At 36.2% G+C, this 26,400-nt stretch overlaps 1 protein-coding gene across 6 annotated transcripts in view; it reads right to left on the bottom strand.

The window, feature by feature from the left end:
- LOC121738381 (tyrosine-protein phosphatase Lar) overlaps positions 1-26,400 on the bottom strand; it is a 459,738-nt gene that overhangs the window by 57,359 nt on the left and 375,979 nt on the right. For all 6 annotated transcript variants that reach the window (XM_042130387.1, XM_042130382.1, XM_042130381.1 and 3 more), the window contains 2 exons: positions 11,239-11,433; positions 401-511 (listed from right to left, as the gene is read on the bottom strand). In XM_042130387.1, coding sequence (XP_041986321.1) covers positions 401-511; positions 11,239-11,433 — 306 coding nt within the window. The remainder of the gene's footprint in view (positions 1-400; positions 512-11,238; positions 11,434-26,400) is intronic.

A 26,400-nucleotide genomic window follows, 5' to 3' on the forward strand; every position in this document is an offset into this window, starting at 1 on the left:
TAGTATGTTATAAAGTAGGATATTATTTGAATTTTTAGGAACGAAAAAAGATCGGAGCTTCACCTTAAATTTATCTCCACAGTTTGTCTATACTTTCGCATTTCTACTGGTGGACGTGCTAGCCCGGCTGGTCCTAGCATGTCCTTTTATAGAGACAAAGTGCTGATCACACGTCATGACACCAATTCGAAACTTGTATAACAGTTATTTACAACTTCAATTTCTTAGGTGATATGTACTGCCATCTACGAGTGAGTATCTTGTACGTTACCTATTGCCGCCTTCTGGCACAATATTGTTTACATTTCTCTGAACATAGTGTGTATATAAAGCTTGTTATCTATCTCTTTATTTCTCCTCTCTATTCTACTTTAAATTATAATTGAGAATCTCTACTTACATTTGACGTACAATGATGTGGGCTTGGAGAACTCTGTACCGATGGCGTTCTCGGCAACACACTCGAACTTGCCGTGATCACCTTCCTCGCTCTTAACTATTTGTAGGGTTCCTGTGGACAAACGGATGAAAATTATGTATTGTAAGGAAACAATCAAAGAGTAACGTTAAAAGTTATTTCGGAGATAACGATAAGAAATTATTGATCATAATTTAAATTTTGGAGTATGGTTAGAATAAAAAGTTTTTGGAATATAAGGCAACCATTTCACGCTCATACAAGCGACAGTCAATTGACAATTCCGTCAATCATGAATTACGTTTGACTGATGGTGACTGATGGACTGACGAATGGTATAAGACGGTCACTCAATTCTCTTCAGTTTTATGTCAGTCATAGTTAAAAATTTCAAAGGTACTATACGTTTCTAATTTTTTTCCTATTTCGTCAGATATGACAACACTCACTCAAAATTCGTGACTGATGGTTGCATGAAGCAGAAATCAAGATATCCAGATTTTCGTCGATCAACTTCATGCAACCGTCTGTCACGCTCTTACACGGTAGGTTATCCATCAGTTACAGCCATGACTGTAGTAAAACTGACAGCAAAACCTACCGTATAATGGATGCCTTATGCTTTTAGATCTGACGTAATGTCGAGCCAAATTTTGGCTTTGTTTGGGGTCCTTTAGTAATATTTTATGGTTGATATGGGTCAAAACAGACACGATTGTCTATTTTGTGCATTTATGTACTTGTCGCTACTTTTACGTTATTTACTAACATTTATATGGACTGTGATTGTCTGAAATAAATACATTTTTATATTTATGTTATTCATATACGAATCTTTTTCTGTCAAATGTCGTTCCGAGTGTGTTACTTTCGACATTTTCCGTCGAAATAAAATGTATGATATGTGATATCTCGCATCGCGCTACGACACAGCCATCGTGCTAAAATCCCATACATTTATTCATTCACAGCACCCCACCCAGGTGTATGTAATAGAATTCACCTCCAAATTGAAAGAGCACACAACAAGTCAATGATCAAAAACACGAGTAACACCCAACTTACTCAATTTCGTATTCGTTTATCGATACGTACGTGCTCGCGAACTGAAGCCGGAAAGTTAAGAAAGTGTCAAAGGGAGAGGAACAACGGACAGCAGGAAAAGTGGGGGGTGGAACTGGTACGAGGAAAAAAGCGGGGAAAAGTGGGAAGAAGTGGACGAACATTGGCACAAGGAAAATGTAATTACGTAACTGAGTGGGTCAGTTTTAACGCGGACCGACACGTCTGAACACTTGAAGTTTTCTTCAATCTGGAGAAAATTAAAGATCGCGTCACTTGACATAATGCAGTGAAATCATCTCGAGATTGTACGGAGCCATTCAAAAGTTTTCTCGAGTCCGACGTCTTTTGCGATATTTTGAAATAAAAACGTGTTACTTTTGTAAATCAAATGTACAGTTCCCAACTTCTACTAATTACTGACACTCTGTAGTCACAGCTGTGAAAGATTAGCTTATAACAACCCTGCCTCTTAAGGCAAAGCTTAATAAGGCACCTTGTTCTATTGAAGCAGTCTCCAAGTTAATTTCTAATTGTTACCTACTATGATACAAAAGATTAATTAAACCACCTTTGGTAGAGAAAATGGTTTAATACATACCATATAAACCATATTTGAATAAATTTTAAGGGGCTCTCCCTAAGTTCTGTCCATCCATAAGTTAACATCATCAGAAGCGACAACACTTAATGGCTATAAATATTAAAATGAGAATTAAGGGACAACCCCAACATCGTTTGACAATTTGTCTTTTAAAAACAGGGTGATTCATATTAAGATAAGAGAGCTAAAATAGGGGACATTTTTTTAAAGGCTTGGGCGTGGATAGTGACATTTTATATGATGATGATAATAGTGATACATTTGCTTCTGTCTAAATAAATCGAAGAAGCTCTAATATTAACAACATAAAAAATACACAAAGAAAAAGTATTACAAAGAACAATTCCTTTTATAAACCTTTTCCTTCTCATACAACACAGATATTTATGGCGGTGTGAAAAACTTGGCAAACAAAAGAATATATTGCCATACGTAGAGAAATAACGCAGAAGTTAATTTTATTGTCATAATATTGTAAGCTGATTAAGTTTCAATTAGGCCACTTTGGTTCAGTATACCTCTTCAGCTGCAGTTTCTGAGGATTTTGACAGAAGTTCAACTTTTGAAAGGCGGATTGGTTAACGTTGATCCGATCAAAAGTTCCGTCAGTAAATTTTTGAGGGCATTAATTTTTTTATGAGATGTCTAAACCGATTTAAAACACTAAGTACTGTAGTCAAATCAAATAAATAAAGAATTAGCCAAGGAAAATGAAAGTTAATAATAATAAAGTTCTCGCTCTACATTCTTTTACCAACAATTCAAAACAGGCAATTTAAGAAAATATGCCATCTCATCGCCGAAATTAATAAATACAACAATGCTTCTGACATCCGACTCACTTCCTTGTTCGGAAGAAGGAAGAAAACAAAAATTCCCCCCCTAATCCGCGACGTCATACGTAAGATTTAATACGTGGATCAACGATGATCTACGTTCATTGGACATAATCATCATCACTGTTACCACTTAATCAACCAGCGTAAAGTAAACCGTCCTGTCTTGGCCTAAGAGCTAGATTAAGGGGACCCCGTGATAAAGCATCTTTGTCCAATATACTCGGACCTCTGGGGGTGTAAGAAGTCGTTTGGGGGTCGCAGCGGGGCTGGGGTCTAGGTTGGCCGGTGGCGTATAATGCCGTTACGAGGCGGCTATTCTGTTGGACGTTTATGAATGGCGTTTATTTTTCTTTTAATTACGCCTCCCGCTGGCCGGAGTTCTGTAGACGATATTGCGCAGTCCGTCGGCTCCGGATTACTGCGCTTGTAAATTTAATTATAAAAATATGTGCCCTCATTTAGGACATTTGTCTACACACAAGCCTTAAAAATATATTTAAAATTGTGGGCACTCTGATAAAATATAACAGAAAACTCTACTCGGTGTAGAAAAGTTGTTTTTGGATCGATTTTTGGTGAGTATCGAATTTCGTGGGCGTACCGTCAAAAAAGTTTTCCACGTATCCAAATTCTATGGACGTTACTTGTAACGACATGATCTACCATTGCTGTACGTTGTAGGTAACATTATTTTTTTTTGAATCGGCATAAACAGAAAACGTTAAAAGGACAAAGTAGCAGTATAAGATAAAATATATTAAACATGTCCCAGAAAGGTAATTAATAAAATTAATATGTAACAAACAAACTTAAACAAACATTCGTGTACGAAACTCAAATCAAAGTTTTCTAATATGTTATACAGTCGTGTAATAGCTGTGTTTAGAAACTTCGTAACTACTGGAACAGTTAAATAAACTACAAGCAACCACTTCCATTTCCAAATATTTATTGCTTACATTTTACACACTATATATTTTTTATTATTACAGTGTGTAATAATAAAAAATGTGACCATCAATAATTATTATCTTATGTGTGCCCCGAAATTGGAGGGAAACTCCTTAGATACCAAGATTTTTGTTGTGGTAAAAGTATTTGACTATATCTCTGGCACTCTTAATCTGTGCCAATAGCGTTTCAAAACTAATAAGCTGATTTTGAAATCAGCCCAGTAGTTTTGAAACGCTATTCAATGTTATATATTATAATATCTTTTCTCTTTGTAATATCAAATATGAGTACTTATAAGACTTGTATAATAAACAAAAAAAATGATATAAATATAATCATTTCTTCAAACCCGGCCAAAATAAAAGTTATTGACCTAAATAATTCGTTGGACTAAAACTCAAAGTTCTAAAAGTTCAAAAGTGTAATAAGGAAAAAAGTTCAGTTCTTTTTGCTACCTTGTGGTTTACCAAAATATTGTTTTTAAGTAATTTATTGTTGTACCTTTGCTAGGGAAAAACATTTTGTGTACGAACAATAAGCAAAATCGTACATTTATTACTTTATTTTAACACTCACATAAAGAGGAAAAATGTTTACCGATAAATAATTCTACGAATCGAAAGGAAATATTTTAGACAAAAATCTTTAATAAACCATAGGAAGAGCATAGCATAGACTATTTCTGTCAACGTAAAGTGTACGGCTTACATTAGATTTGTATGCGTACAAAACCGCAAACAAATAAAATATTAAGGCTCAATTACCACAACGTCTGTTAGTATTAACAGCTTGTTAAAATGTCATGACTTCTCTTTCATTCATACGAAAAACGAAAGAGATAACGTGATACTAATTAGAGCATTAACTTTAACAGTTGTTGGTGAAATTCAGCCTAATTGTCATAATAAAATCTTCAATTAATTCTTCCTCTACGAAAATGTTATAGTTACATCAGTTACAACAGTGTATTTTTACTCATCGACTGACCAACCGCTCTGTTGATCCAGTATAACATTTTCAATTCATGTATTTTTAAAGTATTTTGTGATCTGAACGCTCCAACTAGGATTATAAAAATATTTTCTAAGCGTGTATTTTTAATGCTTAAATTGTGAACCATCTGTATAAACACACAAGCCCACCAAAGCTTTTCTTTATAAACACGCAAGTATGTAAAAACATTAAACATAGGTAAAATTATTATTATAATATTAGGACTGCAATTTTATTTATAAGCAGGTTGACTGTTGTGACATAGAATATGAATTATTAATGTCGAGGTTTTCCTTAGTCTATATATTTTCCTTAGTCTATGGTAGAACTTAAACGGGCGTTATATTTTTTTAGATTTTAGGGTCTTTTGACTCTAGACATGGTCTAGACTATATTTTAAGGTACGACATCTGTCATAGAAGATTTCTTGAAACATACTTCATGCTTCATGCTTTACTCAAACTTTAGTATTTGACTTATTTTGTTTTTAGTATTTGTTGTTATAGCGGCAATAGAAATACGTAATCTGTGAAAATGTCAACTCTCTATCTATCACTGTTCTTGAGATACAGCCTGGAGACAGACAGACGGTCAGACAGACATCGAAGTCTTACTAATAGGGTCCCGATTTTACCCTTTGGGTAAGGAACCCTAAAAATAATAATTACTCACCTACATAATATATACCTATGCAATGGTGCATAATAAGTTGTCTTTAACTTTTGAACTTGACTATGTCTAAGACCTAGGTCATACGCACATATACTAACATAGTTAATAGTTGTGTTCTAAACCGGGTACACATAAAGTTAGCGAGGCTGCAAGGCAGTTAGTTACCAAGTTAAACTTAGCCTACATATTATTACATTGTTCATTTCTGTTTCAGGTAACAATATTAGGTTAACATTTTTAGCTGTGATTTTTGGTCAAGAGTATTTACAGAAACAAAATAGCTAGTTTAGTTTTCTAGATAGTAAAATAGTAAACAAATATTTTAAATATCTTATCATCTTACTAATAAAAACAATTTACACAGCCACTATTTTGAATAGTGAAGTCGGTTTTTAGGTTCATTACAGTTTCTCAAACTCTTGAATTTAAAAAACAATATATTCACGAGCACTGTCTATTTTCTATCGTCAAAACATAAACAAATCAGCAATATAGACTGTTCTGCTTTTAAAAACCTCGCAAACTTAATTTAAATCACTAGACAGATAATATAAGCAACCTTTAATTTTTCCGCTGTACATTTTTATCAGTAAGTACAGTATCTACGTGGTTTGTTATTGTAATCTCTATTGATTCTACAACCGCGATTACTCATCCAAACAACCGACAATATAACAAAGGGCTGCAGGGAGTCTTGCCCTTAACAAAGCCGCACCATAAAGCACGGAGGGATTAAACGCCCAACCTAAGGGTCTTGTAACACCTACCAAGTAGAGTGGCGAGACAGTGCTCTCGGCCGAGCATATTAAAAATGTTAGGTTGAGCGCTTGGCCTAACAACATGCCAAGATATTCACTCGGACCGCGATTCTATTTACTAGGCCTAGTTGTGCAATCGGCGACAAGTGTGTACACTCAAATTTTTCATTAACGTCATATTATACATAACTAATTGCTGAGAAATGGGATTTCAGCACTATAATGAAATAAGTAGATTTTCTAATAAAGAAGTTCCGCTCCATTTTAGCCTTAGTTGTCCTTGGATCTTGCACTAAGCTGAACTGTCACGACAGTCACCACAATAATTAAAAATACGTGTTTACACTCGGCTAAAGCACTGTCTCGGCCGAATTACATTTTACTGTCTCGCTTGGAAGGTGTAATCCAGGCCTAAGAGTGACCGAGATGGCAATTAAATCAAAATATGTCCCATTGATCCTGCCGCAACCCAAACCACCCAAACCGCGGGGTACAACTAAACGCATTGTTATTGAAAATTGTATTTTGCATTAAAATTTAAATGATATCAATATTTTCGGAAGGGTTATAATGACGAATATATATTATTTTATATGTTACAGCTAGCAGAAGTTGGGGAATAACCGAAGACGATGACGAATTACTTGCTTACCTGATATTATGTAATTTAAGCCTTGGACAAAACTTGTAAAAATTGATAAGGAATATGAAGGCTGGAATATAGTCAAGAAAATACAAAATATTATATGCCAGGCATCTTTAAGGGCTCACTGTTTAAAAATTCAACTAATAAGTTACATAAAGAACTGCTCAAAAAGCAACAAAAACAGCGACAAACTTGACATTTAGTTTTTCGTCTCCAAAACTTAATCAAAAGCAAGTTTTCAATTGAAACATTGCAGATGCAAGTTCACTTGGAGCCTCCACCTCCTGCTGTAAGAAACACAACTCGTAACTCGCAGTATAATTGCTGCAGGGATATACAAAAACAGACCTACAAGGCTCCACCCGACCTCAATCGCGACCAGTTATTGCTGTACGAATTAAGACCCGCTTTTTGCTACACCACAAACTTGGTCCCTCCAGCATTTGTATGCAAATGAAGCGGGGCCACGATGTTGTGCGTCAACGGCGAACGCACGTTGAGGGATCAAGCACCCAACTAGCAAAAAGTGGTTTTGAAAGTACATATATTTATACGTGGGAGAGCCATGCTTCGGCACGAATGGGTCGGCTCGACTGGAGAAATACCACGTTCTCACAGAAAACCGGCGTGAAACAGCGCTAGCGCTGTGTTTCGCCGAGTGAGTGAGTTTACCGGAGGCCCAATCCCCTACCCTATTCCCTTCCCTACCCTTCCCATCCCTACCCTCCCCTATTACCCTATTCCCTCTTAAAAGGCCGGCAACGCACCTGCAGCTCTTCTGATGCTGCGAGTGTCCATGGGCGACGGAAGTTGCTTTCCATCAGGTGACCCGTTTGCTCGTTTGCCCCCTTATTTCATAAAAAAAAACATTTCACTAGGATTATATGTACTTTCAAAAACACTTTTTGCTAGGAGTACATTTCCATAGGATTATATGAGACATATCCACATATAAGTCCGAAAAGGGCCCACTTTGTTTTGTATTTTGTAAATCACCCCATTTGAAGATGTAAAAAATATGCAAAGAATTTTGTATTGTTGTAGTAATTAATCATTCATAATATAGTTTCTAACAACTGGTTATGTGTTAACTATTTCCTAAATAAACCTCAGTAACTACAAGCAAAGCATTAATTAAACAATTTCAGTCTGTAGACTGTATAAAATTCTAGCAATGACCATTTGAGCAAACATAACATTAGCGTAACAGGTTTTTCATTCTAGGTCTAATCTCGTCTGCCGCTGCCGCTGCGTGCCGGTTTCGTGGCCAGACCACAACTGCGCTGCGGTCCGCAATCACAGCTAAACATCTATTTCCCACTGGGTGAATAAAATTGATATCCAGCCGACATTGGATCCTATTCTTTTTGAATGCCGAATGAATTATGTATTCGTTGGCTACGTTTTGAGGGACGTTGTTTGAGTCTTTGGATGTTGCTGAAATTTGGCAGCATTTTTCGACTGATAAACAGGCGCAGCCTGAAATTTAGGGGTCATGGATAGGAATAGGCACCGATACCTATGACAGAATCAAAGTCTGACAGTGATTTACCTAGGTTCTGGGCGGAGCCATCTCCCCTATAACCGCGCATGCTGACAAGCAAGTTAAGTCTGACAGCGATCGCGTTTCCGACATCTTAACGTCGCCCTGCAGCTAAGCGACATAAAGAGGAAAGACTATTACTATTAACCTCCTCCGCGGGTAACATAAAAAATAATGGCCGCAAACTTGTTACAGGCCAAACAAAACTTAATCTGAAAAGTCGGCGAACAAACAATATTCCCGAGTCCGACATTTCGCAGTAACACGATACATAAACATTATGAAATATTGGGCGAGGCGACGAGAAGAAAATAATCTACTCGAATAAATTAAAATTAATAAGATTAAAAGTGCCCAAGGCGAGTGGACCGCTCTAACTGAATTTAAATTACTTTTACCTCTTCGAGTGCATAATGGTATTAAAATTAAATTTATTAACATCTCAACGGGTATAGGCGCTGGAGGGATATTATCATAAAGTTAATGCCTTCTAAAGCACTTAAAAGCCGGAAAAAGCGGGATTATAATATGGCGTTGCAATAACACGTTATGATATATTTTATCTCCTCTCTTTCTCTTCTCTTTGTATGCTACGACTTACGAGCGAGAGAAGACGTAACAAAACCATAAAATATGTAAATGAAGTTCCATTTCTGTTTTTTTATAGACGAACTAAAAGCGTATGACTCGGACGATACTGTGACGTCACACGCAATTCGAACGCCGTTTTTTCCATAGCCACTCGATACGAGCTAAAACTTTTTTCTGGATACTCCATAGTTTTCGGTTCCAAATTTTTAATGGTGGCCAATATTCGAGGAGCCTCGTTCACATATTTTACAATAACGGGAAAAGTTCAAGTGGAGTTGGTTATCGGAAGCCATATAAGGCTGGGGAGATTACATTCCGACCTTCGCGATGTTCATACCGGTAGATATCGTAAAGTTTATGCGTCGACGAGTATTACGTAGAAAGGAAATCGATATCTATCACAAAAATATTCTATTCGCCGAAATCCTACAAAGTTAAGACAGAAGTTATGATGAGATTCTTACTTTACACTGGAACATAATACCTGACGTTAATATTTTACCAATTGCCATAGAAAATTAGAGCTATTCTGTAATACAACCATGAGTAGTATTGTTTATTTAATTTAGAATAGAATTTAGAAACTTATAATTTCTATTTCAGTAATCATCCACTAGTAATGCTATTTACTCTAGCAGCCTTTTGGTTAAGTTATTTCTTTAACATGTCATTTCTTTAATAAAAATGGAGAATTTAACTTAAAAACTTAGTACTGATATTTCAAAGATTTTGTTAATTTTTGATTTTTGCCGATTTTTTCTATTTTACACGATTTATGCCCTAAATTAATATAAGTTTTATGTAATAGTTCCACACTCCACAGTTAGTTTAATAACCGTAAAAAGTTGTCACGTTAATGGTATGCAGGCGGATTTGATGGCCGCTCTGTACGATCTTCAACACCATATTTTTTACCAATGTTTGGTTAATATCGTATAGTGACATCTATTTTAGTATTTTTGTGCTGTATTATGTTTTTATCCATATTTTATTTTTACCTAGGGTAATTTTTCTAAGTAAAGTCCTTCTCCGGGGCTCAAATTATAATACTATTCAGATCATATTTTATTACTATTCGGATCATTAATTTAAGCTCAAGAGACAAGACGTAAAATACTGATTTTAGGAACACTGTCTTTGTTGTAGAAGTTGCTCTAAAATGATTTTATCCAAAATTAAAAAAAAATACGGATCATTAATCAAAGGTAGATAGGTACCTAACCTATCGTTAACACAAGTTGTATAGGAATAATAAATTTAATTCAGAAATATCCTGACGATATTTTGAAAATCTTAAAAGTATCCCAACTCCACTCTCCAAACATAAATCCACACGATTAATTTAGCCGTTTCGAATGAAACACTCCACAAAATACATAATCTCCCAAAATTATCAACATAATTATTGTATTATATCCACCAAAAATCCACAATTTTGAACGCGGTTTTTAAGCACGTTACAATTTGACTCTGTGACGTAATTTTATAAAAACCATCGTTTCATTAAAACGACGCCTTTGATTAATGCGTTCTGTTAATAAGATATAATTAGCTTATTATAAAAAGTCGGGAGGCAATTTAATTTTGCAGCTTTCTAATGAAACTTCCTTATTCGACGATGACAAAGCTGGTCGCGGGCCGTTCTCAATATCCTTTTTTTGAAAGCCTGGAAATATTGGTAAAGTTCTTCTGGGATTCAATTAGTTATTATAAGTATGATGACTGTATCTAATTAGATTTATTTCTATTTAGTTATTTTGTTGTCACTTATATCAAAACTAAGTGATAATACTTTAGGATGTGTATGTGCCCTTAAATACAGTTCACTCTGCTGAAAAAAAAGCAAACGACACAAAATAGGACTAAACCTGAAAGCCCCTAGACCAGCTATCCCCAACCCGCCGGGACTATATATTATATCTGTGGCCAACCCGAAATTAAACCATATTAAATTCACGCCAACCGGCAAAATAATAGAAAGTCCTTGTGAAAGTCGTGGAATTTTGTCCACTTTTTAATTATTAATTTTGAAGAACGTAACTTAAAAATTTTTGGTTGTGGCCCGCCACACCAAGACGACAAGTTTGTGTCCCGTATGAAAAACAAGTTGGGGATCACTGCCCTAGACGCTTCTTACATCAGTAAAAAAAAAACTCACCATGCATCTTGTCGTTGAGCAGCGCGTATCTAGGGTTGGAGGCGACGTCCAGCGGCAGGGAGTTCCACAACCAGCGGATACGGGGCGGGGGGTTGCCGGTCGCCTGGCAGGGGATGGTCGCCGTGTGGCCCACCTCCACCACCATGGTCGACGGCGGAGTCGCGATTGACGGGAAACCGGGGGGCACGTTGTCCGCTGAAACAAAAATAAAGTTATAGTTAAGGTCACGAGTACACCGTTATCATTGTTCTATATAGGGTCCTAGCACACCTGACAGGGTCGCGTTTGAAGAAAACACCTAAAGGTCTTCTAAACATTTATTTAGATTATTATTACACGAATCTCTACATGAGCTCTTTACAATATTCTCTCAATAGACAACTACTTCAAATATGACAAATACTACGTTCGACATTCCGCCCACCATGAATGTATCTAGTATATTCATAACTCCTAAACCGCCCACCATGATACCTGCACAGTGTAGACTACACTGTACGTCATTACAATAACAATAAAATCGTTACACAAAGCTACCTAATTTACCTAGATAACAAACAAAACTGAGACCCTTCTACATAGTACAATAATTGATATAAATTAAAACCTTAAGTGTATGAAACTTAACATTACTTATTGAACAACATAAAAATCCCGAACAATTATAATAATATTATACTAAAATTAACAATTCAAAATTCGTATCAAAAGTACCTTCTACCTTCCCGAGCATATTGTTGTGTGTACTTAGTTTTGGCTGGTACTCTACCCGACACAACCCAACCAAGTTTTGTATTCTGAGCGGTCAAATTGCCAGACGAATCACGAGTGATGCCATTTTGCAAAATAAGACCATATACATCGGCACCTAATACTAAATCTACATTAGTCTGTTTATCATAGTTGGGATTAGCTAAATTTAAAAATAATGAATCTGGCCAGCAACTCTTTTTAATTCTGTCAGTAGAGTTTGAGGATTGGGTTGAGGGTAAACTATTCAAAACACAGGCTTGGATTTTACAACAAAATTCTCTAGCAGTGGACTGTATCGTTAGCTCGACCATGTGTTCGACTGACAACGTCTGTTCCTCTCCCCCCACTCCTGACAGGACTCTTTTTACAGGAATCTTGCGAAGTCCTAACAACTGGACAGCCTTCTCGGAAATAAGTGAGGCTTGCGATCCTTGGTCAAGTAATGTTCCAAGAGATGCACAAGCTTTCTTCGTCTCTACTCTTACTAACGCAGTAGGCAATATTACTTCTGCATCGTCTACGGGTGCGACAGAGTTCGAAAAGCTGTTAATATTCTTGCTACCGATCGATGGTTTTCCACTATTTATGTTCTTACTATAATAATAATAATTACGGTTTCGAATTTTAGAACTTGGCAAACTATTTTCCGCATGTAGCAACGTGTGATGTCGTCGATTACACCTCTGACAGGCATTGTGACGCCTACATCTTTTAGCCTTATGATAGGCACCAAAACAATTATAACAAAATTTCTTACTCCGTATAAAATCAACCCTATCAATATGTTCTTGATTAAAAAACTCAGGGCATTGATCTAGGATATGACTTCCTCCACAGTATGGACATTTCTTATTGGCAGTTACAGTAATATATTTTGTTGCAAAAACGTGTCTCCTTTGTGCTCGATCATCTTTAGATTTTTTTTCTCTTAGCTCTAAATATTCCAGAGTCCTAAATCTAGCTTCTAAAAATTGTAAAAAATCTCCTAAGCTTGGTAAATTATCTTCAAAATTATAACTGATTTTCTGCTCCCATTGTTTTCTCGTTTCTTGATCGAGTTTCTCGGATACAACATGAATAATTATAATGTCCCACGTCGAGGTATCAACATCTAAATTAGACAAAGCATTTATACACTCGTTTGTCGTATCTAGTAACTGTTTTATTCCCTTGCTGTCTTCAAATTTTAAATTGACTTGGCCAAATAAACGATTCATTATATTATTAACTAAATACCGTTTATTACCATACCTTGCTTTCAATGAATTCCAACATTTCTCGTAGTTGTTGTCTGTGATAGCGATATGATTTAATAGCTGCTCGGCCTCTCCGGTAATTTTACTTTTAAGATAGTATAGCTTATGGATATTATTTAAATCAGAGTTGTTATGTATCAGTGTGTCAAATAAGTTGTGGAAGGTGGGCCATTCTGTGTATTTCCCAGAAAAGGCTGGTATTTCTATTGTTGGCAAATTAATAAGCTTTGATTGATCAATCTTTCGTTTTTCAGCCAAACCATCTGTAGCAGCATTATTTTCCACTAATAAGAGAGCCTCCCATAGTTCACTCTTGTATTCCATGAATACTTTCTCTACTTGATTATAGGCCATGCTCGTTAGATATTCACAGTCATCTCTAAACTCGTCCATATTCAATAACGCATAATGGTTTCTCTCAAACTGTGACCATGTATTATCTAAGCTTTCAAGTCTTACCTTGAACCAAGATCGCGTTAATGTACTCCTGGATAACCCTTGAAAATTTGCATGATCCTTAACTATTGACTTCTGAATAAAATTCTGTATACGTAGTAGCCCCTCCATATCTTTAGGTTCAAAATATTTTATTCTCAACTTCTTGTTTATGTGTCGTCAAGGCAACTAGTCTGAATTTTCTTACCATTTATATCTAGCTTTATTTCTAAATTAAATAACTCTTATTAACTGTAAATCCATAGCATCCAGTTCTAACTCTTCATCCGGCTAAAGAATGACCATGAAGAAAACACCTAAAGGTCTTCTAAACATTTATTTAGATTATTATTACACGAATCTCTACATGAGCTCTTTACAATATTCTCTCAATAGACAACTACTTCAAATATGACAAATACTACGTTCGACACGTTTGTGTATACCGCGTATCCCGTGGCTCTGCCGAAAGCGGAAGAGCAGGAACACCGTTGGGGTTATAGTGGGTATGCCCGGGTGTGACCTTCACCACCCCCAGGGAGTCCCAAATACCTCCCCACACCGCCCCGGGGATGCGTAAATGCATTTCCCCAACGGAAAGAAAAAAAAAGGGTCCTAGCACATCACAACTTTTTGTAGCGATACTATCGCATTGATACAGTCGCGAAACGGTCGCTATAGCTGAGTGAACTAGCACACTAAGTAACGGACGTAGCGTTGTCCTCGCACGTACTTTGTTAAAGACACGATTGCATTGCTACAAAAGTCGCCGTGTGCTAGGGCTAACCAGCCTAATTCTTTTGTGCCTTTGTTACGTATCGAGACACAGGTTTCGGACAAAACAGCTAATTTATTGTCATATATTTTGGACTACCATATAACAATGATTAAATAATTTAAGTAAGTACCCATAACATAATATTGCCCTCGTAGAAAAGTAAAATGAAATAACAGTAATGTACTCCATAAATTCACTATTTTCAACTGTGTATCAAATTACAGTTGATTGAAAAACAGTTAAAGCAATTTAAGCTCGCTTAAATTGCTTTAATTATTATAGTACTAGTTACTACATAAATATTTTTTTATCATTTTAACACACGGAATTACAATCACTTTCGTTACACTTTACTACATTTCACGGAAATCAACAAAACTTTATTATTCGTTAATATTTTACACCGCTATCACCTCGTTATGTATTGAACTTATAAACCAATGTAAGTGTCGGACAAACAACTGATATTATCATAATGTATGTAGCACCTCCATCGTGGGTATCGCAGACACAATTATAGATTTTCAATAGCCGGCAGCCGGCTGCCGCATAACAATAATTGAAGGGATTGATCATTGATGGGTTAAGAATTAAAACTACCTTCTAATATTAATTATTTAAGTACCCACAACAGCTTTAAAAAATAACGAGCCACAGAATCTGTTAACAATAAGTAATAATACGGATTCGATATATTTTGAATATTGGACGAAACCTGAAAATGTTATTATCAAAATAGCGGCCTCGGCCGAAAATGAAATTTGATTAACGCTGTCATAATTTCAATCTTATTTCAAAGATTTCAGTTTGTTGAGGAATTAATTTTGATATTGCTTCGTTGTGGCAAATAATTCGAGGCAGAGCGGTTAAATAAGACTTAAATAAAGATAAATCAAATCTAGCAAGTGTCAAGTGTTTGACATCTTACTCTTTGATTAGCTTAGCACTTTTAACCGCAGTTTCCAGTAGATCTAGATTTTTCCAGAAATCTTTATTTAAAATGTAGATATTGGAGAAATTAGTTTAATTTTTTGTCTCCATAAAAATAATTTCTTTCTACCGACGAATATAGGAATAGAAAATTGACGAATGACAATGTATTCGAGTGACTGACCTCTATAATACACTGGACAGGGGATCGCTATCAATAAAATATTCCTATTTGAAAGTCGCCATATTGGCGCTGATTGCTATGTGAAAGCAGTAGTGAGTGTACTTGGAACTACTATTTTGCAAATGGTGGTTGTAATTTTCTATGTAATTAGTTCACAGTACGCTCACCACGGCGCTTCAAATCGGCACAAAAAATAGCTGTCATTTTGTACGGCATAGCCTGACCAGTGTATTATAGAGGTCAGTGATTCGAGTGCAGAAACCGTTTCAGATTGAGGATAGAAAAATTGAGGAAAGGAACGCTCGCGGTAACAAATTAATGATAAACTCTGACACTGATGTTAATGTGGTGACGTTTCTTTTTTTCTTGGTTTATTTATAGCGCTGGTAAAATTGTCGTTAAGCCAATAGAAAAAAGGTCACGATTTTTTTAAATTTAAATATTCTATAATCTATCCTTATGTCAGTACTCTCCGAATTCTACCGAGGCTATGTTAACCGTGTAGAGGTATATTACTTGACATTCTACTACTCATCCACAGAGGTAAGTCGCGGCACCAACCCCAACCATACGTTCAATTTATGAGCAGCGTCAGTAGATATCTCGTCAAAAGGCTGATAAAAGAATTATACAACCTTTAAACCCTCATCTAATTACCGACACTTCTGATATTTACCTAACAAGCTCGTAACGATGTTCATGATAAAACTTGACGTGTACCGCCGTCGGAGCAACTTCTTACACGTATAATGTTCATAATTACTGAATATCGCGTATACACACGCGGCACGCCTCATATTTTAAGAATGCCTATGAGATTCAGTGGTTTCAAATTTTCGAGTTTGGAAGTTACGGATTCGATGCCCGCTTTGCAACTACTTGTTCTGAAGTTGGTTAAAAGCCGATGGGGAGGTCGATCAGTTGCGGTTGGTGTTCAAACTGGTGCAATCCGACAATATATTATGATGTAGGCATTCCGAAGTGTTTGGCAATAGACCGTTTAGATCGGCCTGTGTTCAGAGTTCAGACTGACCGGATTCGATCGGCCTTCCTGTAGGTACATGGGGGCTAATAATAATCGAAGCGGATCACACTTTATGATTGTCTGACAACGACGATCCATGCGTCGGTTTTTAGGCTAAACACCACAGTTTATCCATACTAATATTATAAATGCGAGAGTGTGTCTGTCTGTCTGTCTGTTACCTCTTCACGTCCAAACCGCGGACCTATTTTGCTGAAAATTGGTATGGATATACTTTCCGGTCCCGGGAAAGGACATAGGCTACTTTTTATACCGGAAAAAATGTACGGTTCCTGCGATTGAACGAGTTTTGGTGCAACGGAGTTGCGGGCGTCATCTAGCGCAGTGGTTCTGAACCGGTGGTCCGCGGACCACTGGTGGTCCCTGGAGGCATTCCGAGTGATCCGCGAAGCCATACTTATAATAATATGTGACAATTCAGAAGTTAGTAAAGAGTATGGACTATGTAGTCACAAAAATCACATGTTTAAATTATAATCTGTAAAAACTTTTAGATTTTTGCCACATAAAAAAATGAGTGTTAATTATAAAGTCGTGCTTGTTTTCTTTATCAAACAACTCTTAGTTTAGGTAAATCAACTGGGTGGTCCCCGGCTAGACAAACATTTGGTAAAATGGTCCCTCATGACTAAAAGGTTGAGAACCACTGATCTAGCGCTTCAATAAAACTACACATTTCTACCATTTAAAAATCAATCTGGTGTCCACATGATATGAGTTTTAGCTTTACACTAATCGCATTAAAGTAGAATATCGTTGGAAACGTTGAAATTCGCACAAGTTGATATTAATTACGGGCAGCGGTGTGTGAGCCGCAAATTGTTATGTATTGTGCCCGCGGTCGCATGATACCTACTGTCGTTACTCATAAGTGCATACTTTGTTATAACTTTTATCGCGTTTTACTAGGTACCTACCTTTTTAAAAGGTAATCTTCCTCTGGAAAATTCAAAACTTAAGTACTACTCGTACTTGTGCTGTATCAGTCAATGTGAATCTTATGTTATACGTTAAATAATTATCAGACGAGCGTCTTTACAACTTTTGACCAATCAGTAGTTCTACCATGAGTAGTTATCCAAAAACTATAAGTACGATTTTACTATACTCTATAGCGAATAAACGTGCGTCGAATAACGCGCCTGCCCTTTTTCGTTTCGTAGCTTGATAAAAAACAGACTGCATCGAACAAAAATTTCCATTCTTGTTAAATGCTGCATTAATGTCGCAAATAGGTGACACAGCTATTTAGGACATTTTAAAAATTTAGAAAAATTGTACTAATTTAGTGCCAGTTGCCTTGGGGCTTAGTGCACGAATAAATCACTATTTATTTACTTAATTAAAGATTTGCGAAATCGAAGCGCTAAAATCTTACTCATAATATCAACACAATGCCCTCCCACAGCTAATGTACACCCACTATCACAAAACTCCTAATGCGCTGGTACTCGGAGGGTCGAATTCAATAATCGCCCACTTCGACGGTCGTGGCGCGGGTGGTCGCGTCCGACCCGATAAAAGTGTAATGACGTTGCGTCGTAAACACGTCGTTACATGTAACATGGCCTTAAGTATCTGTATGTTCCAATTCATCTCGATCTAAAATGTTATAAATAATAATTTTAAAATGAAAAGTGACATTCACTGCAGGAACACTAGAAATAAGCACAAGCTAGATATACCAATAACCAGGCTGAGCAAAGTAAACACACCTTTCAAAGGTATACATACGCCTATACAATAAAATCCCAGAAAACGTCCAAAATCTTTCAATTAATAAATTTAAAAAAGTTGTTTAAGAACGTTCATGTGCTAAGGCTTATTATAAGGTAACAGATTTTCTCAATGATAGCACACCTTGGGAAAAATAAGCTGACAAACCATAGGCCGCTTCTGTAATATAATTAAAGGTACTACATTTTTACATAGTTAGTGTAATTCTTAGTGTAATTTAGCTATTATTGTTATTTTCCACCTTTTTGGTAAAAGGTGGCCCCGTGCGAGTTTATTACGCCGGTTCTTCTCGCCGGGTTAGTTCCCGAATCGATGGTAGGCCTCATGTAGACACGACGTTCTAAAAGTGTTAACTTTGTTAACCTATTTAGAAATAAATAGGACATAGAATAAGTATATTGTATCCCGGAAAAATGTACGGTTCCCGCGCGATAAACGAATTTTGTCGCAACGGAATTGCGGGCGTCATCTAGGGTAAACAATAAATTGACTTACAATTACATAATATCTCAAAAATTTTAAGCCAAAAAAAAAAACCGTTGATGTGCGCATTTTCTTTGGTGCGGTTTATACGTGAAATAAAATTTCGTAGTGCTTTAGCTGACTACACTGAGTAAATAGAGTTAGTTTAGTTAGATCAAAATGAATTTAAATCAGGTGTAATAAATGATGTTTAAGTCCAATTGTAATATTTCCAAGGGCTTGTTTCACCACTTACTGATAGGTGCTGGATAGGCTATATAAAACTTATCTGATAGATACTTTATATTACTCTATATTTGTCAGATAAGTTGTGACTAGTGGATAGCCTATCCGGCACTTATCAGTAGGAAGTGAAACAGGCTCTAAGTAATCGATTGTAAATAACATTGTTTTATTCATTTGAAATGGATAAATTTGATAATGTGTTTAAAAGAGCACATAGTTTTAGAATAAGTGCAATCAGAAGGTAAATACAACTAAATAATAAAGTGTAATTCGAATGATAAACTTTAGTGACTGAACATAGCCTAAAAAAATAAAATAATACTTGAAGGTGGAGAGACTTAAAACAATCCTTAAAATTGCCTTACATAATTTATTTATTATCGCCTTGTATAAAATAATCAATCCTCGCCACATACAAGGCAACTCAAGCTTAGACAATGTATATTTAAAAGATTATACATACCGCTTCTTACCCAACAGGCCAGAAACCCGCAATATAGGTAAGCCTATCAGCGCTGTTATTACAAACATTACCCCTGTATGAGGGAAGTCTTTAATTAAAATTTTCAAAGCAATATACCGTGAAGGATTTCAAAGTATGTATTTTTAGCCAGTTTTCTTTGGACAAGTTAAATTTGGAAAGCTTCAAGAATATATTTTTGGAAAATAATATTATTCCCATGTAGATTGGATTAAAATTATTATCTTAAACGAAATGAAATGCTTTTCTAGCGCTTTTTTTGTTAATTCAATACAAAAACGTGTGAAATACACAACAGAGTTATCGAAATAGCTTAGTAACTAGTATTTTAATAAAAATCGCACATTTTCACAATAGCCTGCTTAAATTTGATTCGATTAAAAATCGATTCAGCGTCAACTGAAATCCAATTCAGAATCTCATCGCGTGAAATATGAAAATATGTGGAAATTCCGTGTCAAAGCACAAAAAAGGCCAATAACATTTTTTGTAATCGATCTCAATAAAATCGCGTGTATAAATTGTGAAATCTAATAACATTTTACGTTCCGCCCAATCTTTATTAAAAAATCTGAATTTGCACAAAAATCCGCTACAGTTATCGCAAAAATAACATCGTATTCGAAATCAAATCGAGTATTTTAAAACGATGTGAAATAATTTCTTATTTTACAAGTAAATATTATATTTTTTTACTAATATTACCTCTTCTATAAACAGTACTTTTCCGGCAATTAATTATTATAGATAACCAATTTGTTGTCGTGCTAATTGTAGTTGATACCTTCACAGCTAGTAAAAAAAACTGACAAGACTGACATTCATCATACTCAACGCAAATAAACTATAGTACGACCATCTTTCATAATAGTACTCCACTACTCCATAATCTTAGGTTCTATAGAAATATATAAGTTGAAATGCCTACGATAAGCGATATTTCAGGTACAAGAACCAAGTTCTAATTCTTAGAATTTTTACTTAATCCTAGAGTCCTCAAGAATCTTCGCTCCGACAAAAGCTGATGATGAAAACAAAACGCGAGGAGGATCGACGTATCATGATACCGTCTCCCGTATTGCCATTAATTCGCGTCTGATGGAAAATTTATCAATACTTAAGGGGGCGTCAGGTTCATATTAAAGCATACGGGGCTCGAGTGTCTCCGTAAGCCCCCGACTCGGATTCCGAACGCCTTTTGATCCCAAATTACTTGTAGCACTTGATAATCTCTATTAGAAATTCGGAGGAAATTGAATATTAATGCTTTTTCTCGAAGGTAACCTGATAACTGATAAGAGGAGTGTTATTCGCTGTAACGAAGAATACTGAGAAAAATAACGTGTATATTGTACGACGCCTGCCATTATACATATTTGCAGGTAAGATTACTAAAATATTAAATTGATTTGGTTCTAGATTTTTTGGTATAATAATTGACATGCAGAAAACTTTTTATAATAATATTTTTTTTATACTCTGTAAACTATCGAATTCAATAAAGCTTTATTTATTTATTTATTTTTATATTAATAGACACATTGTTTAGAAATTGAAGATAATGTGATCTTGAATTTTAAAACGAGTTTTTAGACTTTATACTCACTACCAGGAACAAGGTTAATAACATACTAATATTATAAATGTAATAATAAGTTTATCATAGTAAAAAATGCACGGCCTCAGCGCAACAGATTGCCGCACACTCAGCAGTTACGGGCAACATCGTATAGAATCTTCAGATGCCAAATTCTGCAACTTTAATTCTCAATCATAAGATAACCCAACCCCTCACAGGTACACCCAACCCTCGTAATCCACAAAAAGTCACGTCACATAATAGGGTTAGGGGTATTTGAGGCCGTTACATATCTCGACAATGGGAGCAATTTGAGAGTCGTCAGGTGGGATTACGTTATGATGGACACACGTCATGTCACCACTCACCACTAATGGGTGTCACGTTCTGGAGTTGTGAGATTCTCAGGTAGGACAAGACACCGAGGAGGAATACAAAATGTTTCTCATATTTTTTTAACTAGTTTTTCCGTACAATCTAATCAAATCTACTACAAGAAAATTCTATAAACCAAAAAGTTTCTAGTCCAGATAACATTAAAATATCTAAAACTATAAATAATGCAAAAGACAGGCAAACATGTCGGTCCGTTATTTCATAACGCCAAGAAAAAACATACTTTTCCGTACATATTCTGCTAAAACGAAGTTCGAGCCCCGAGACAAAATAAAGTAGCTTATAAATAAAATAAATATGATCAAAGCTAACGTGTGAAAGCAGTACAAATCACAAGTATCTCACGTTTATTAAACCCGCTTTACACGGAGCTTCGAGCAACAGTTATTAGGTTTACAATTCTGACTAACTCGAGCTTTAACTGACATAATTAAAGTCAGTCATCTGAACCTTCATCCTAGGCCTTGGCTTAAAACTATGTTCATATTTGTTAAGGCGACGAGCGTTAAATTAGCATAACTTGGCGCGTGTTTTACAAATGTCTTTGTGAACTATGACACGCTTGCATACAGCATTTTTCGGAGCAAACACTTGACTGATGTTTATGCGAAAATTTTGGCCGTTTGAAAAGTACAGTGCACTTAAACGTCCAATATTTTTTCGCATTAAAATTGTGGCGGTACCCACAGTTCACCTAACATTCCTGCATCGCGCTATCGAAGTTTTGGAGAACGGCAAGATATATACAACGTCTGAAATGACGTCAGTGGGCTTCGGCCTGACCGAGCATGCTATCTCGCTCGGTCGGAAGATATTCCTTTTCGGCCGCCACTAACAACGTTAAATTGGTGACCACCGACAAGAACACGCATCCTTCTGGACATCAATCATCAACACTCCCCGCCCCTCCGCACCACGTCAGCAGACATCAAGCATAACCGGGTCGCTTTGACCATAAGCCGCGTTGGGCGTCTGCGCCGGTCGAACTCGTGTCTGACTTGAACGGGGCAGCCATAGGCTACAACGACCGGTCAACAAGCAGAGCACGGAGTCCCTCTCCTGGTCATTGCACGCGTAGCTTCGGCCCACACCTGACAACACAAGCGCATCGAAGAATACCACAGGTCTTCGGGGGGGGGGAATGATGTGGCGGTACCCACAATTCGCTTAACATTCCTGCATCGCGCTATCGAAGTTTCGGAGAACGGCAAGATACATACAACGTCTGAAATGACGTCAGTGGGCTTCAGCCTGACCGAGCATGCTATCTCGCTCGGTCGGAAGATCTTCCTTTTCGGCCGCCACTAACAACGTTAAAAAATGTTAAAATGTATACTAATGTCACAAATGAGAAAGGGTGTCTATCTGTAAACTTTCCATGCTTCAACTACTAAACTTTTAAGATACTTTAGGTTCCGGTAAAGGCCAAAGGATAGCTATTATCCGGAAAAAAGTAGGGTTCACGCGTTTATACAAGAACAACAATACAACTAAGGGCAAGATCTAGTTTTTTACTAAAAACGAAAACCTTTAACACGTCTTAGAGTAGACCAGAAAAAGCACAGTATGGTCTTCTAATGTTCCAGTAAATCAGACCAAAATTGCTTCTGCAATATATCTTGCTACTAAGCTTCTAGTAGCTTGCACGCTAGTAACAAGCATCATGTAAGCCTTTCGTTAAACCTTTGATGTGTATAATAAGCTGTGACTTTGTGCGATGCTAAGACGTTAAGGTACTTGTCCCACGACTATATCAGTCTAAAAGATTCACTGTGTTTATTATACAGTGTGTAACAAAAATAAGTGATAATACTTTAGGGTGTGTACTTGTCCTTTGTAGAGAGTTCACTGTGAAAGTAGCAACTGAAAGACGAAATTTTTTTTTCACGTTTGTATGGGCAAGGGCCCGAGCGTCACGAGTTTCCCCATACAGAAGTGAATTTTTTTTTGTCTTTCAGCGCTGTTACTTTCACAGTGAACTCTCTACAAGGAACACGTACACACCCTAAAGTATTATCACTTATTTTTGTTACACTCTGTATATACTAGAGGCCAGCTAGAGCTTATATTATTGTGTAACAGAGGCGCATACTGTTTCTTTTTCAGAAACCTGAAAAAGAAACAGTTTAAGTTAACAGTAAAAGTTTAACAAACAGTTAAAGTTAACAGTAACAGTTTAAGTTTAAGTTTAACAAGGAAGCTCTCTTTTTCAAGGTTTTTGCTTGTGACTCGAAAATTATTATTAAATTTCCTATAAATTACGTTCAATCATTTTTACTGTACGATCATTACTTTAGGAAATACAGAGTATTAAAAGGGTACGCTCGCACTGTTTTTCCATACAAACGTACTCCCCAATTTACTCCCTGGACAATGCGTTTAGACAAAATATGATTTTTATACAATATTATAATGTGTTAAAGCTACGTTCGATTTTTTCTAAATTTACTAATAAATAAAAAATATGACCCTTAACAATTAAAAAAAATTGAATGCCCCGCACCCCGCCAATCGACCGACCATTAAATAAATTTGAAAGATGTTTACGATAAAATAAAAACGTAGTGGTATAGACTCATTCTTCCGGCCGGTGGGGGGGGGGGGGGGGTACCCCCCCACCGCCGGCTCTTGTCTCATCCTCGGGGACTTTTTGTATATTCATCTTTCAAAACTACACGAATTATTCGGTATGAATTCCTTAATTTTCCTAGGCTTATGCCATTGTACATCCTATAATGATTCCATTGTACATGTCCAAATTTTGTTTATGCAAATAATGGAATAAATGCTTTTCGACTATTGACTATAATGTACTTGAATTTCTGTTACACAAATGTCACAGTATAAAGCTAAAGTTTAAAAACAGCAACAACTGAAAAACGTCAATTTTTTATCTACTGATGCGACATTAAAAAAACACCCACGTACTACCGTATCTCGCAGAAACGTCAACACATCACAGTTTAAAATTTAAATGCGAAAAAATATTATGTTTGGCGCGCAGAATATTTTGATCATTTAGACCGGGCGACCTTCTGTATGTTAATACAAGTTAATTATGCATTTCGCATGCGTGAAATAAGCTCGGCGGGGATTCAGAGATTGCCTCGTTTTTGGCTCCAAAATGGACGAATTTGCACAAAATGCCCGACACTCTTTGTTCGCGCGTTATTTATTATCTGTATTTTAATTAGACTTTATTACGCCACTATTTCATATTGGGGCCAGATTAACTATTGTATTCTAGTATATTGTTTGAATATCTTTTCGATTACGTTGATAAATTATGTTCGGTACCGAAGTGGATCCCTCTTTGATAAGAGAAAGGTTTCTTGAATCTAATCATAAAGTCTCTATTTACATCGACAAAATAAATAATTAGGTTTTTACACCTTCAGTAGGCACAAGGCAAAAAAACTACAAAAACAAAGGTTTTTTATACGTATCTAACATTAACCATATCAATATCAAAACAGACAGTAATACGAATATAATATCGGAGGGAAAGTCGTATAAACATCGGTAATGTACGGAAACAGCATATTTATCCAATTTTTGTGGGAGACATGATAATATAGCAGCTGTCTCACTCGATCCGGTTACGAGCCGTGACGGCGCGAATGAGACAATGAGATGTCGATGTTATCACACCCAATGACACGACATGACAATGTCAATTCCATTTCCGACGAATGAAGAAACACAAACATTTTTCTCGTCTCATTTCCTACTTATATTTGAAACTCTGAATAATCTAATTGTGAGAACAAGGAACGTTGCGATTTGCTTATTAAATGAACAATAATTTGGGAATGTTCAGATTGAAATTTACAGGATTTTTTAATCAATATTTTTGATAATATCATTTATGTACGTAATAAAAACATGAAATGCTAGATTCTAACATATTTTTTTCACTCTCTTTCTAAATAGCATAAAGCATCGCCATGAAAGTTACAAGCATAACAAGATCTGAAAAATAGACTATTATTTGCCCCAGATACGTCAAAATAAAAAAAAGAAATCTTTATCAGTCACTTTTGCGCGCCATCAACTTATAATCAAAACAAGCCACCGCTTTTCATAACATGAGTTCCACATGGCACGTATGTATGGGAATTGAGATGTATGTATGTATGTACGTATGTATATGTTGTTCCTAAGGAACACGGCGGAACGTAAACACTGAGGTTATATGCGAGCTTGCATTATCTGGAAATGAAAACGTACTTATACCCGAGGTAGCCCGATTGCGGTAAGTACGATAGCGTTATATTATGTATGTATTTTGTATATTATGCCTTACATGTTTATTCCCCTAGGTATTATACTTAGGAAGTTCTAGGAGAATATTCTAGAAGTAGTTGCCAAGTAGCTTAAGGTGTTAACATTACGCAACACAATAATCGCATTAATTTATGAAAGTACCACTTAACACGAATTGTTTGTCTATATCATAATAATTCATGCCGTATCTTTCATAAATACGAATAACGAGCGACAAAAATTTACTCCACGATATTGCTTGCGTTCTGTACTCGTATTTGTGATTCTTAAAATAAGAACATAATTGTATGGCTTAACTTAATCCGAACAGAGTGCGAATCACAGACACATCAGACAAACGTCAAAGCAGATTACAAAAAAAAGTTAAACAACGGACGACCCCACACACACTCGATTATTAAGGGACCCCTAAAATATGCGTACCTCCATAGAAAATATTTCAGAAATGTCTTAAAAGCGTTCGTGTGTAGGCAAACAGGCTTAGCCCGAGCGTGTTTACACACCGCGAAAATATATGGAAAACATTAGCGGGAAAAATTTACAAGACTCACTTTCGCTTAAAACATCATACCGGTATTGCCAGACTGCCTTAT

This window comes from Aricia agestis, chromosome Z (genome assembly GCF_905147365.1).
Source record: "Aricia agestis chromosome Z, ilAriAges1.1, whole genome shotgun sequence".
Taxonomy (NCBI): domain Eukaryota; kingdom Metazoa; phylum Arthropoda; class Insecta; order Lepidoptera; family Lycaenidae; genus Aricia; species Aricia agestis.